The following is a 14,271-nucleotide window of genomic DNA, read 5'->3' as shown; positions in this document are numbered from 1 at the left end:
GAGGAGGGCGAAAAGAGCCTCCCCCGCCCCCCCCCGGAGGCTTCAGGGACCGTCCGAGGCTTCCCTGATGCCTTCGGAGCGCTTAAAACGACACTCCGAGCAACCCGGAAGTCACTTCCGGTTTGCTCGGAGGGTGGTTTTAAGCGCTCCGAAGGCTTCAGGGAAGCCTCTGGACAGTCCCTGAAGCCTCCGGAGGGCCTCCGGGGGGGTCGGGGGAGGCTCTTTTCGCCCTCCCCAGGCTCCTATAAAGCCCCTGGAGCCTGGGGAGGGCAAAAAAACATGTAAAAATGGGGGGGTCGCGTGTTTTGCGCGCATGCACAGTGGGGGGGTCGCGTGTTGCATTATGGGTGCGGCACACCCGCACTCGACCCCCCTGCGCTCCCCCCACTTGTGGCACGCGAGCCAAAAAAGGTTCGCCATCACTGCTATACACTATTTCGTTTAGGGTTTGTGTGAATCGGGAACTAGCTACCTGAGAATATGAACCCAGAATCTTCTGCCATGGGCAAGATGCCATAGCAAACCAACAAGAATTCCTTCACAGAAGAGGAAATGTGAAGATAGTTCACTGAAGACAGAAAGTTCAAAAATCCCCCCTATTTTATGTACATTATTTATGGAGGGTTTTATATGAGGGGGGGAAATAATAATTTGGGATAATTACAGGCATGAGAAATCAAGGATTACAGTAAATTGAGTAGTTTTACATACAGAACTCAGCAATATGCTACAATACAGGTTTTAACAAACATGTGTTTGCTTCACCTAAAATGAGATCGTGCCAGCTGATGGGTGAATTCAGTTGCAACTGAATTATCTTCTTAAATGTTAACTGTTTGTTTGGGTATACAGACTCCAGCTCCTGTCATTTCAGTGGTAGTAGTTGCTGAAGGCATGCAAAATATACAGCAGCGTAGTGATGAAAGCAAACAACTGAAAAAGGAAAAAATTGGCAAAATTATTATTCCCATTCCCAAAGCAAGTTAGCATCTCAGGCTAGGAATAGTTGCAAATTCAATTTCAAAGTCAGTTCCAAATGAGTCAAGACCTAACTTCACACCTGTTCTCTTTCAGCTATCCAGCTTGCTGGATTATTGAAGGACAAAATGAAGGTGAAGAAAATCTGAGACAACCAGTTTTGTCACATAGTTTCTAACTTTCCAGGCACCTGGCCTCCAAAGGTGTTAGCATACAACTTCTATTGTTGTAATGGCATGCAAACTGTAACCCTTCCTCCAAAATACCCAGGTATCAAAGAGCAGACCTTCCTAATGAGTTTCTTTGTATACCTGTTTGGCCTGGAAAGCAGATTAAATTTACCATTAACCAAAAGGAACTTGTGGGATGAACAAACCATCTTATGCTAGGAATGCTTGTCTGATGCTCAGGGCCCATCATTTAGGCTCCTAGTTCTCTTGTTGAGTTAAACTCCTACAGTCTGATGGAGTAGTTTAGTTTGCAAGTCCATTACACGGTTTACATTCAAAACCACCTAATCTCTATCCTGATATAATTATTTTGTTTATTAATTGGAGAATTTATAGAACATTTGACAAGTCTATATGTTTTATCAACTCTTGCTCTGTATTTTCATGTCTTGTTTACCCTATAATCCTACACTGAAGGAAAGGGAAGGCTTCTTCAATAGAAAAGTGTTCTTCATTATAAATCCAATAATAAATATGTAGGGTTAGACATGCTTGACCCATAAAGCAGGCCACATGCTATGTGAAAGTTAATACTGCTTTACAACAGGCCTTTGTGCATACTTGAGCCATTAAGAGTCACATTTGGTCTTTGATGAGGAGGGGCTGTATTCCAAAAGGTAACAGCTGAAGCCAAACTAAAAGTAAATTTACAACATTGTAATGTAGTTTAATTTAATTTATTCAAATTAGGTGGCACCTGATTGGGCGGGTTCACAGTATAAGAAAAATGTTTTTAAAAATCAAAGAAAGAAAGAAAGAAAGAAAGAAAGAAAGAGGGAGGGAGGGAGGGAGGGAGGGAAGGAAGGAAGGAAGGAAGGAAGGAAGGAAGGAAGGAAGGAAGGAAGGAAGGAAGGAAGGAAGGAAATAGAAAGAGATGTATATATATTATACAAATAATATCAGTAAGTTTAGCCTTTATGTCATTTCAATAAATTTGCATTGGTAATTTCATCAACTTTCATCTTAATAGGAATACTTTGGGAGATTTATAAATATTTTTTGGTACACATGGCAATCTTTAACTCAATTTAAATGTCCCTGTTGTAGATTTGTGTGTTGTTTTCCAAAAAAAAACCACTTTTTACCCAGTATTGTGTAATTTATCCAGGTTCATTAAGCACTGATTTAATGCAAACAACAATTCAGAACAAAGATGATCTAGCTTACGACCTATGAGTTGAGTTGTCTCAAAGGTGCTTTTTTCAGGAGGCAACTGGACTTTCTTTCTTTTTCTTTGAAGACATTTCACTTCTCATCCAAGAAGCTTCTTCAGTTTGACCGGATACTGGGGAATGGAAGGATTCCATTCCCCTGTGAGAGCTGAAGAACCGTCTTTGATGTGAAGCAAAACGTCTTCAAAGAAAAAACAAGGACATCCAGTTGCCTCCTGAAAAAAGCACCTTTGGGACAACTCAACTCATAGGTCGGTTTTTTGGGGAAAACCATGACCTGGATGACTGAGAATCTCTATAGACTATGAGTTGAGTTGTGTCTATTAAGAACTTCCTTACTGTGGCTGGACTTAAGACTTAGTACTTTCTTCATAAAAACAGCAAAGCATCTATTTAAGTGAAAGAGCATTATGATAGGAAACAGATGAAGTATCTGACAGGGTAAAAGAACACTTTTTGAAATGATGATCCTAGCAGGGGCTGCCCTGCTCTTTTCATTCTGGTTCCAGCAATAAAAGGTCACCAGCAAGAACTGAAGTGTGAGCTTTCAAACAAAACAGGTAGTTGCTCAGGTGATGAGAGGTTCTTACCGTGGCTGCAACATTGAGCTGATAATAGCGAGGAATAAATTCTGCTGACACTTCAGTCTCTGAACGGATTGTTGCATTTGCCTGCAACACAGCAGCGCTCAGGTAAAAAATGCCTGTGGCTCCATGGTAAAGACTGTCCTAAAAGAAAAGAGAAGTAGATGCGGACAATGTTAAAAAAACAAGAAGGAAATGTGGAATTCTTCAGGCTATATTCATTATCATGCAGAATTGCACATGAAGTACAGACCAAAGTCATCCTAGTAAGCAGCCCATTCGCGATCTGAGAGTATTTACCCACTTCAAATATTTTTAAGCTACAGTTGTTGTTGCCACCTTACCAGAATTCTCCAGGATTCAAAGTTTTTATGGAAGCCAAACAAGTAACTCAGGAGGAGCAGAAAAGAGATGACAAAGGAGCTGACCGAGACGTACATAACCCATCCTTGCAGCAAAGGGAAATACACCGTGGTAGCTGCTACGAGGATCCAAACCCAGCAGCCAAAGATCTGTCAGGGTGAAAAATGTTGAAATGCAAATGATTATCATTAAACTTTTTTATATTTCAGATTGGTTTAGTCGCTGATTTATGTCTGTATTTATTTATTTGGTTGATTGGTTGATTTATACATTTCATTAAAATGCAACTCTGGAGCAGAAGGCTAAAGTACAAATAATACCAACATGTAAAATGATCTATCTTAAAACAGCAGAGTAAACACACTGACAGCAACACATCCATGCACAAAATGTCCAACTGATGCTTAAATGGACAAGTGTTTCACATGTAATCTTAAAAGCTAGCAGGATGTTGCGCCAATCATTGTTGAACCATCTCAGGGTCTGAAAACTGAATGTATATGAAACTAGCTCCAGCTGGGCACCTTTCTATATCCTCTTCCTTTTCCAGTATTATATTGGCTCCATCAGGAATGATCCTCAGGAAGAATAAGTATTTATATTATTTAAATAATTAATTCTAAATATGCTTGCATTAGGCTGTTATGAAAATATGCAACATCAGCAGGGTTTTTTTCCCTCCTAAGAAACTTCTAATCTAAATTAAAAATAATTCCCTTGGATGAATGATATGTGCAGATATTATGGTTGATATGAAGTGGATAAAGTGCAAACCAACCAATATTTTTTCAAAGGGAGCACAAAAGAGAACCAGTCCTTGTCTTTTTCTTTGTTTTTTTCTTTGGACAGAAAAAAACAACAGAGCAAAAACTTTTTTTAAAAAAAAGCTAAATCAAGAACAAAAAAAAAACCCAAATGCATGAGACAGGAAAAAATTAACTACAGAATGACTACAGTGTATTTATATTAAATGATTTAATTGAATCCTAAGGAGAAATGCTAATATTTTAAACAATGATATGCAATAATTCCATCCTGGACAACATATAGTACAAACTAAAATAATCCATTAAGAAAACTGTTGTTAAAAAAAGTAAAACCTGAAGCTTTTTCAAAAGGCAATTGGACTTTTTGGGTTTTCTTTGAAGACATTTCCCCACCATCCGGTCAGAGCTAAGAAGCTTCTTGGATGAGAAGCGAAACGTCTTCAAAGAAAAACCAGAAAGGCGAGTTGCCTCTTGAAAAAAGCACCTTTGGGACAACCATGACCTGGATGACTGAGAATCTCCATAGACACTTGGGGAAAAGGGATTGTCCATTAAATCTGAATGTCTGTTAAATCCAATTTTAAATAAATGAATGTCACTAATTTATGTCACTTGTGCCCTGAGTCATCATTTGCACAAGTGACATAAATGAATGCAAATTCCATTGAAACATCAATTATGCAATGGTATTGCATATCAATAGTCCAGTCTGCTTAGGAAATGAAAATATGAAATAAAACTGAAGACTGAAGAATTGTGCAAAGTAAAATTTTGTCCATTACATCCAAATTTGCCTAAATGGAAGTCTGAGGAATTGAGACTTTCGCCCTATAGCTAATACTTGGTGATCAAACTGGACTATATTTATTCTTCATTGCAAAGTTTTATCAGTGTTGTGTACTGTGCTTCTTTATCTGCCAAAGCAATTTCCAAAGAAGGTCAGTCTTATTATGTAAGTATCATGAAAAATGACAAGTTATGTACTTTAGTAGTGCTTTTGCTGCTGCTGCTGCTGCCCCAGAGCATTTTGTAAATAGCAAGTGGAGAGAATTGGGTCATTTTTAATAGCTTGATCTTTTTTGTCTATTATTTATTTATTTGTATCCCACCTTTATTATAATAAAGGTTATTTTTACAAATAACTTAAGGCAGCAAACATATCCAACACAACTTCCTTCTCCTATTTTCCAGACAAAAACAACTCTCTGAGGTGAGTTGCACTGAGAGATAGAGAGACTGACCCAAAGTCATCCAGCTGGTTTTCATGGCTAAGGAAGGACTAGAAGTCAGGGTTCCCCCACTTTTCACCCAGTGATTTAACCACTAGGCCTAACTTGCTCTTATGCAATAAAAAGCTAGCAAAAACTGTATGGGTACCTATGGGATGCTTGAAACGGAGCGGATGGCTCCATTTCTAAGCATCCCATTGATGCCCAAACACTTTTCACCTGAATGGAGAACTGACATGGGCTGGAATGGCTTTTCACTTTTCCAGATGAAAACTGTTCTGATGGTGGCAGAAAGGATTTGGTGGGGTAGCAGGACAAAGGCACTACAAACAGTTTTTACATCCCGAATGAAAATTTCTAGGGTCTGTGATCTCGTGAGAGTTCAGGCACCCAGTCTCTGCAAAAGAGGATAGGTGCCTGAACTCGTGCGATATTAGGGCACTCAGGACCTTGCATTGACTCTCCCCTCCCTCAAAGGCACAGAAACCACAGCACAGAGAAGGCAGATCTTGTAAGGTAAGTGAGTCTGGGGCGGCCGGAAGGGAGGGGGAAGCATGAGCTATCTAAGAGGGTTGGGGAGGCCTTGGGGGCTGTTCCATCACTACCCCCCCCCATGGCCTTCCCCACCCTCATGTGCACTTAACGAACTGCGTATTCAATTAGCGAATGTGTGGACAGAAAGCAGGAGGTGATCTCGTTCAAGGTACGAGATTCACTCCTACAAATCCTCAAGGTACAAATGGAATGGGCAAGCTCCATTACATTCGTTACTTGAGGACTACCTGTAAAAATTGTCAAAGAATGGTATTTTGTAGTTGAAAAGAGTGGATCAGTTTTTCTCATAGGTTTACAGGCTTCTGTCAAAGCTATGTACAGGGCAGGTTGCAATCAATTAATGTAGATACAGTTACTGATCCAAAGTCAACCACTCTCTTGCACATTCAGGTTCAGGAATTCAACTAACCATCTGATCTCTTAATATTGTTTATCTTCTCTTGACACTAATTTAACAGCAAATGTGTGCATGGGCTGAATACAGAATATATGATTAGAACATGAAGCTGGCAATTACAACTCCAATCGCATTTGTCCTTTGTGAAGTGGGTAGAAGGTTAGCTTCATGAATGTTTGATTTGATCTCTCTCCTTGATTATGAACAGCAGGACAAATTATGAAAAAAAGCTTTATGTCATAAATATATAAAAAGTTGCTTATAATTGTAATATACTTAGTCTATATTTTTTCTTAAAATGTTAAGGCATTACAAATCTTTTATTTAAAAAAAACAATGTGCATCATGATAAATATTTAAAATGACTTATTCCATAGAGAGTAAAGCAGCCTTGCAAGTATATAAATAATTGTGCTAAACAAAGGGTTGTCTTAGCACCTTAAACAACAAAATTCCCCATACTCATCACCACCATCTGTCACCCTATTCTGAGCAGCGGGACAATAGTACATTTTTAGTTCACTTTTGTGTATATTTATTGTATTCAGTGAGGTTTCTCCTTTTAGAATTGTGATCTAAATTATTTATATGCATGCATGCATGCATGCATGCATGCATGCATACATACATACATACATACATACATACATACATACATACATACATACACACATACATATATTTTTGCCAGGGGAGGATTTCAGCCGGTGTTACTGCCAGTTCACGCATGCACACTTTGTGCGTGGGCACACATGCACAGTTCAAAGAAAATTGTTCTGCGCGTGCACAGAACTAAAAAAAAAAAAAGATGGCGGCGACGGCAGCGACCAGGGAACCGGTTCGGGGGTGTGGCCAGCCTGGGTCGCTGCCAGTTTTGCAATCCAGGCTAGCATACCACTCCTGGTTTGGCCAAACTGGGCTGAACCAGTAGAAACCCACCTCTGATTAGGGACAACATAAATTTGAATTCTCGTCTCACAAATAGCCTGCTTTATCCTTATCCATTTTTCACTCATCTTGATTGTGTTAAGAGTGAAGGGTGGACAAATAACATCATATGTATCATTACGTCAGTGCAAATGATGCTATGACATCATTGTGGCTTATGCTGGACTTCTGGCTGACTTAAAATTGCAATCCTATCTCTCCAGACAACAGTTGCATGTATACTTGCCTTTGTGTGCAAGCTCTATGTAAACATGCATAAAGTTGTGCCACCTGTAGTTTCCTGCTAAAGACACACGTTTCTAAGCTTTCATGCATAGGATTGTGTTACATAGGCACCTATGCCACAAACCTAGCCACATTCACTGTTATAGTTCTTTTGGTGGATATCACCCATGAATGATATTGACTGCCTATCTTCCCTTTGTGTCATCAATAAGCCATTTCAACAAATCCACATTAAAACAACAGCCAATTGCAGTGATGATCAACCAGACCAGGTGCATGCCTAGTCCAACATTTTCTTCCTGTTCCAACAGGAAATTGGACAATCTAACATCCTCCTTATGATTTCCAGCAATTGATATTAAGAAATGTGTTGCTCTTCATTTGATAGAGAGGGAGAGAAAATGTAGGATAAAGATGCATCCTAAGAAGTCTTCTCCAAGAGTTATGGTGACTATGTGGCAATCTAAATTGCTTTAGAACAGGATGTAAATAGATGTGGCCACTATTTTATCCAATCTTCCCCAATGCCAAGGGGAGATCTGAAGAAAAGCTGTATTTATAATGGAATGAATGCAAATGCAGTTGTCTCCCTAATCCTAGACTCTATTAAAACAGATTCCTGGTGTTGATAATGTCCCAAGTCCTGTCACTGGCATCTGTAGCTATAGCAGGAAGAAAAAAAACTTGCTCAAAATCTTGAAGAAGTCAGTGTAAGCAAAATTGAATAAGAGCAGTGATTTGCTATCTGAGTCTGATCTGTTTTGCACAAAATGTCAACTTAGAATCCAACAGAGATCCTTAAATGGGATTTCCTGAAATATTATATGTATAAAACTAGTCATTATTCAGAGAAAAGATTATGAATCAGACAATGAAAAACACCTGTGATTACATTTGGAAGATATGTACAGATGGTACACTTTAAGGATCATTACTTCCAAAGAACGTGACGGCCCTGCCATTCTCTTTGGCTGTCAGGTTGTTGCATACCTTTTTCAGCATACTTTGTAAAGGTGTTTCCAGAAATACCCAGCACTCCCATTTCATTTCCAAGAAAGAAAGAAAAACAAAAACTCCATCTGAAGATGTTCAACTCTTCTGATTACCCACCAGCAGGAACACACCCACTGAATGCCAGTGAGCAAGGATCACTGTCAAGAAAGCTAATGCTCCCCCTTGCTGAGAAATTATCAAACAGGTTCGTCAAGATGGAGAGTGCAGGAATATGCATTGAAAATTAAAAGCATTCAAAATGAAACTTCCACATATTGTTTTATGTAAAGCCATAGTGTTATCCATCTATGTCGTTTTGTTGCTTGTAAACTGCAGGTTCTTTGCATAGGAAGTACAGTTGCAACTGTATTATAATTGTGGCTTCTATAAATTCTCAAAAAAATAATAGCCGGTGCAATATTCACATGCCCAAAGACCATATTGTACAAAACTACATTCTAAACTGAACTACCGAGGTGCAGGTTCAAGTCTATGCTTAGCTATAGAATTGCACTTTGTACCAGTCATTTTTCTAAAGCCAATTTTACTTCCCAGAGTTGTTCTAGTAAATCAGTGGACGTAGCCTTGAGCTCATAGAAGAAAGATAGGATAAAAATTCAATTAAGAGAAAAATCTGTCTTCATTGAGTTGCAGATAGTTTTGAGTGCAGAATATTGCTGCTCTAGTGACATTGTCTAAGTTGCTTCTGGCCATACACACAAAAAAGTAAAGAAACATCTGGGACCCAGATGTGCTTGAATATTTGAAGGGACAGGAAGAAATAAAAAAGGATTTGGGGTAAAGAAAATCAAAAGGCACGTTCCTGTATCTCATCTTAACTTTGATTCCCACATAAGCAGCCATATTCCAGTTTATATTTAGTTTTTGTCACAATATCCTTCATGAATAGCCTTCCTTGCCCCACCACTCAAAGAAATAAATATTTTTAAATACCGTGTTTCCCCGAAAATGCGACCTGTCCTGAAACTAACGCCTTGCCACATTTTTCACGTGGGCAAAAATATAAGCCCACCACCGAAAATAAGCCCCCTGGACAACCCCCCTCTCCGCTTACCGACCTAGCGGTATCCTGAAGGCACCAAGCCGCGGGAGTTGGGGTGGTGGTAGGGGGAGGAAAGGCACTCACGTTGCTTGGCGCCTTCGGGATACCACTAGGTTGGGGAGTGGTGTTCTGTCTGGCCGGAAGGGGGAGTTACCGGGTGGCTGCTCCCCTTGCGAGCGGGCTCCCTAGGCTGGCTGGCGGACAGAGAGTCTTCCGGACAGAGAGTCTTCCAGCAGCCAGTCCACACCATAGAGCGCACTCCTAGAGCAGCCACTGCTGGAAGACTCGGCAGCTGAGTTTTGGAATTTGGAAGCCGGAGAAGAAGTTATGCTTGGAGCGCGGTGGCAGTGGCTGGGCCAGGACATGGTGAGGCTGGGAGGCATGCTTGCTGGGGGCAGAACAGGTGCTCGCGCAACCCCCTTCTCCAGCCAGGCAGAGCTCCATGCACTGACCTAGGGGTATCCCAAATGTGCCAAGCCGCAGAAGCTGGGGAGTGGGCAGAGCACCACATGCCTTGGTTATGCCCGGCTCTTCGGGAGCCCGCTCGCAAGGGACCAGCTGCCCGGCAACCCCAAAACAAAAAGCCCTCCCCCTATAATAAGCCCAAGGCCATTATTTCGTGTGGCAAAAGAAAATAAGACCCTGTCTTATTTTGAGGGAAACACGGTATATGTTTCACGTAGAATTGTGCAATTTAAATCAACCTCTTCCCATAAGCTTGTCATTTGTAGCAATTCACCAGACTTTCATGTTGCTGTCTCATGCAAACTGTCAATTGTGTCACTTGTGAAAATGATTGTGAAAAACAGAAACCCTCTTCCACTGAGCTGCCCATTTTTTTATGCCTGAGCACAACCCCTGTTATTAGAGTCATTGGGCTCTCCTATGCCACCATGGATTTGAAGACGCATTGTCCACATTGAGTAATGGTTTCTGGAGCAGTATTTGCAAAGAAGGCAATAACTAACATGCTATTGTTTTCTTGCTTGCTTCAATTTTTATTATAAGTCCTCAGCCCCACTGGGTTGACCAGACAAAAACATCAACTCCACAAGAAGGCCAAAACTACTTTTATTAAGATTCACCATGATAACAGGATCTTCAAGTCTGGTTTTGATGTACCCTCCTCACTTGTATACTTCAGTGAATTAGAGAGGTATCTGTCTGTGCTGCTTCCAAATGTTATCTGGTAGCTTGGACTTAAAATATATTTTACCACTGGTTGCCTTGACAACCAAGATTGCATATCTCCATCAAAGTAATCTTCCTTACTATTTACACCAGTGGTGGGATTCATTTTTTTTACTACTGGTTCTGTGGGCGGGGTGGGGCTTGGTCGTTGGGGCAGGGGAAGAATACTGCAAAATCCCCATTTCCACCCCACTGCAGGGCAAGGATGCTGTAAAATCCGCATTCCCTCCCCACCCCACTAACCTGCTTTCCAGCTCCATTCTTCTGTGCAGGGCAACACAAGAAGACCCAGCCAATCAGCTGGGATGCCCAATCAGCTGGAACTCGGGAGACAGAGAAAAGATGGGGCGGAGCCAGCCAGAGGTGGTATTTGCCAGTTCTCCGTACTACTCAAAATGTCCACTACCAATTCACCAGAACCAGTCAGAACTGGCTGAATACCACCTCTGATTATACCAAACTCTGCTGAAGTTTTCATATAAATAAAAAATACATAAGCACTACATGCACTCACGCACGCACGCACACACACACAAACCTCTATTTGTGTTAAAATTCACGGCTCATACAATAACATAGTCACTCTGCCATGTTTTACAACTCTTGAATTATAACTTCCTGAAAGTTCTCCAAGTGAAGCAAAATACAGACTGCAATGCAGCTGCCTCCCAGTGAATTTCATTATCACACTATGTGATAGTGACCAGTTAGTTTGATTTTCTATTTTTAAAAAAATAGGACAAATTCCTGAAAGCCAAGTTCCACAGATGGGTGTAACCACAGGGACTCTCCAAGACGGTCAATACTCAGCACTTAACAATCTGAATTCAACTGCATTCAAACAAGGATGTTCTATTAGGGTTTGTTTCCCTGCTGGATATATGAAATCCAAGATACAGCTGAATCCTCAAGACATAACAATTCTGTTTGTTACCCAAACTTTGACAAGACTGATAAAGTATAATTATTTTTTGTGGCTCAAATCTATAGAGTTACTAGGAGTAGGAATGGGTGAAAGGGCAGAAGTTCCTCTTCCTCTTTTCTTCTCCCCTACAAACAGCTCTGTACAAAGTCTGGAGAATCCTGTTTAATGAACTAGAGACTGAAAGTGGCAATGCTTCCATCTCTCTCCTTTAGACATGTTATTATTTTGGGGGTTTTTAACTCTTGAATTCGTTAATAAATTAGGGAATGTTCTAAGTTGCTACATGGACCTTCCTGCTTTTGTCCCTGAATAAATCAGCTCTGCTCTTTCTCCCCTGTGAAACACTTTTAGTTGAATCAATCTTTATCCAAGAAATCACATGCCTAGCTACACCCAGCCTGAAAATCAATGCTTTTTGGATTATTGTCTCCACCATTCACTGTTTGAAAAATATTGATCCATATCTTCAGAAAGCAAGTCCGGTATGAGCACAGCATCTTACTCAACTTCGCAGCAGTCAACCTGAATAATCCGAGAGTAATTAGGGAGGGTGGAGGAAAAATTCCACAAGCCTTATCAAACACATTGAACTCTGTAATGCAATATTAATATCTCCAAGCTAATCATTCCTTTGCTGAAATGGTTTCTTGCTAGAGTTCTCTGAAAATTAGGAACGCAGAGTGACCTCTTAATATACACCCAAACCGCTATCATATGATCAGCTTCATAGTTAGGGTATTATATACTTTACATATATGAATATATAAACAAGTCTATAAATAAATATAATACTTCTCCTTGTATCTATAAGTCCTCATGCTTATGACAATCACTGCACCCCTATAGTCATGTGATCAAATTTTGGGTGCTTGACAACCAACATGTATTTATGGTAGCTGCAGCATCCTGGGGTTTTATGATCACCATTTATGACATTCCCAATTAGCTTCCAACAAGCAAAGTTAATGGAGAAAGTTTGATTCGTTTATCAACTGCATGATTCACTTAACAACTATGGCCAAAAGGTCAGAAAATCAGGTGCAACTTACTTAATACATGTCTTGCTTAGCAACAGAAATTATGCTCCCCATTGTAGTTATAAGTCAAGGACTACCTGTACTTTAGATTAACACAGCTCTCTTCTAACAAATCTAGATGCTTTGTGCTGTATGCTAACTATGGATAGCTGCTTCAACTCCTTTAAATATAAAAGTGCACATTTTAAGAGTAATGGGAAGCAGCTATATGGCATGTCCTTTGGTGCATAGCTGAACCAAATACACAATTCTTAGTTAATAAAATGAAGTATGGAAAGTTCACCAATCCTCAAATAAACCTTTCGTTAACTATGAGAACAATTAGCATAAAACATATGTGCATACATCTGCATATATCATACAAGTAACCAGGACCAGGAGTTATCCCTATGGCTTTGTACACAATTTGTGTTTCTATAGTGACACTATATAGAGTGCAAAACTGCTCAAAGTTAAATTGGAGATAGGGATTTTAAAAAAAATACAACAAAAATAAGTTAGTTGACTTACCAGCTCTGGCAAGATTAAGGCATACGGTATCGTTTTAAAAATGGCCAGTCCCGAAGGAATATCTTCAAGTGCTGGGCAGCCAGGCATTGGTCCTGAAGTTTTGGAATCCATTTCTATTGTCTCTGTGTAGCTGTTGTTACGATCTGCTATCCACAATTACTTCTGCAGCAGAACTGTTGGCATATGAAGCTTAAAATAGTATCCAGTGGCACACCCATACGGACGTCAAAGGTGAAATCAGTTCCAGCCTGGCAGGTAGCTGTAGTCATCGTGGAAGAATTTAATACACCACCGAGACTATGGCAGCTCATCCATAAAAGATCAGAGGGCAAGTATCCTGGTGGATTTTTGTGTTGATTAAATATCCTTTGGTATCAGAAGGTGAACCTACAGATTCTGATTCTTTCTGAATGGGTTCTTTTTGAGGGTCAGGTTTTCTTTTGGTTCCATTCCAAAGCACTGCAACTGGGATGTTTCTTGCTATCTATCTACATTCTGAATCAACAAGTCTGCCTGTAAGAAGGATAATGCTAGAAATCTTAGATATCCTCTAGTCTTGTCTCTCTCAATCTTGGCACCTTTAAGATGTGTGGACTTCAACTCCCAGAGTTCCCCAGCCAGTGGTTTCCAAGGTTGAGAAACATTGTTCTAATTCAACCTAAATGGAGGAATTTGGTAAGTCATCCCCAAAAAACTGACTATCCAACTGAGCCTCTTCTTTTAAAATCTCCAAAGAAGCAAGTTGCGTTTGTAATTTTAGGAAGTTACTCCTAATATTAAACTCAATTTTTCCTTGATTTCTCCGTACTTATGCCCTGCTGCTTCAAAAGAGAACAGCTTTTATGTTTTCCCTTAAAATTATGTTTTGCACGCTAAATATGCTCCACTCATAGAACATGCTTGCAGGTCCTCATCTCATTCTACAGCTCTTCTCTCTGATTCCCTCTTACTTCTTCACATCTCTTTTGAATTATAGTACGGAGAACTATACACAATATACAAGTGCAATCTAGCCAGTGCTGAATAAAATCGAGTTATTGCTTTCTTACCTGTGTTCTTCTCTTGCACTGTTAAACCTCTGAATTAGTTCGGCTACGTGACCAC

The 14,271-nt window shown here is 40.1% G+C and overlaps 1 protein-coding gene across 1 annotated transcript; it reads right to left on the bottom strand.

Annotated features, from left to right (window-relative positions):
• Positions 1-428: 428 nt before the first annotated feature.
• On the bottom strand, positions 429-14,271 carry MALL (mal, T cell differentiation protein like). Its single transcript, XM_081940701.1, has 5 exons — positions 14,217-14,271; positions 13,168-13,504; positions 3,309-3,476; positions 2,971-3,108; positions 429-933 (listed from the first exon to the last, which is right to left on the bottom strand). Exons 2-5 carry the CDS (start codon positions 13,276-13,278, stop codon positions 871-873), a joined length of 480 nt encoding a protein of 159 aa, XP_081796827.1. The 5' UTR covers positions 13,279-13,504; positions 14,217-14,271; the 3' UTR covers positions 429-870.

The sequence above is a fragment of the Natrix helvetica genome (genome assembly GCF_964273705.1).
Source record: "Natrix helvetica genome assembly, chromosome: 2".
In the NCBI taxonomy this organism is placed as follows: domain Eukaryota; kingdom Metazoa; phylum Chordata; class Lepidosauria; order Squamata; family Natricidae; genus Natrix; species Natrix helvetica.
This window is presented reverse-complemented; position numbering and strand designations above follow the sequence as displayed.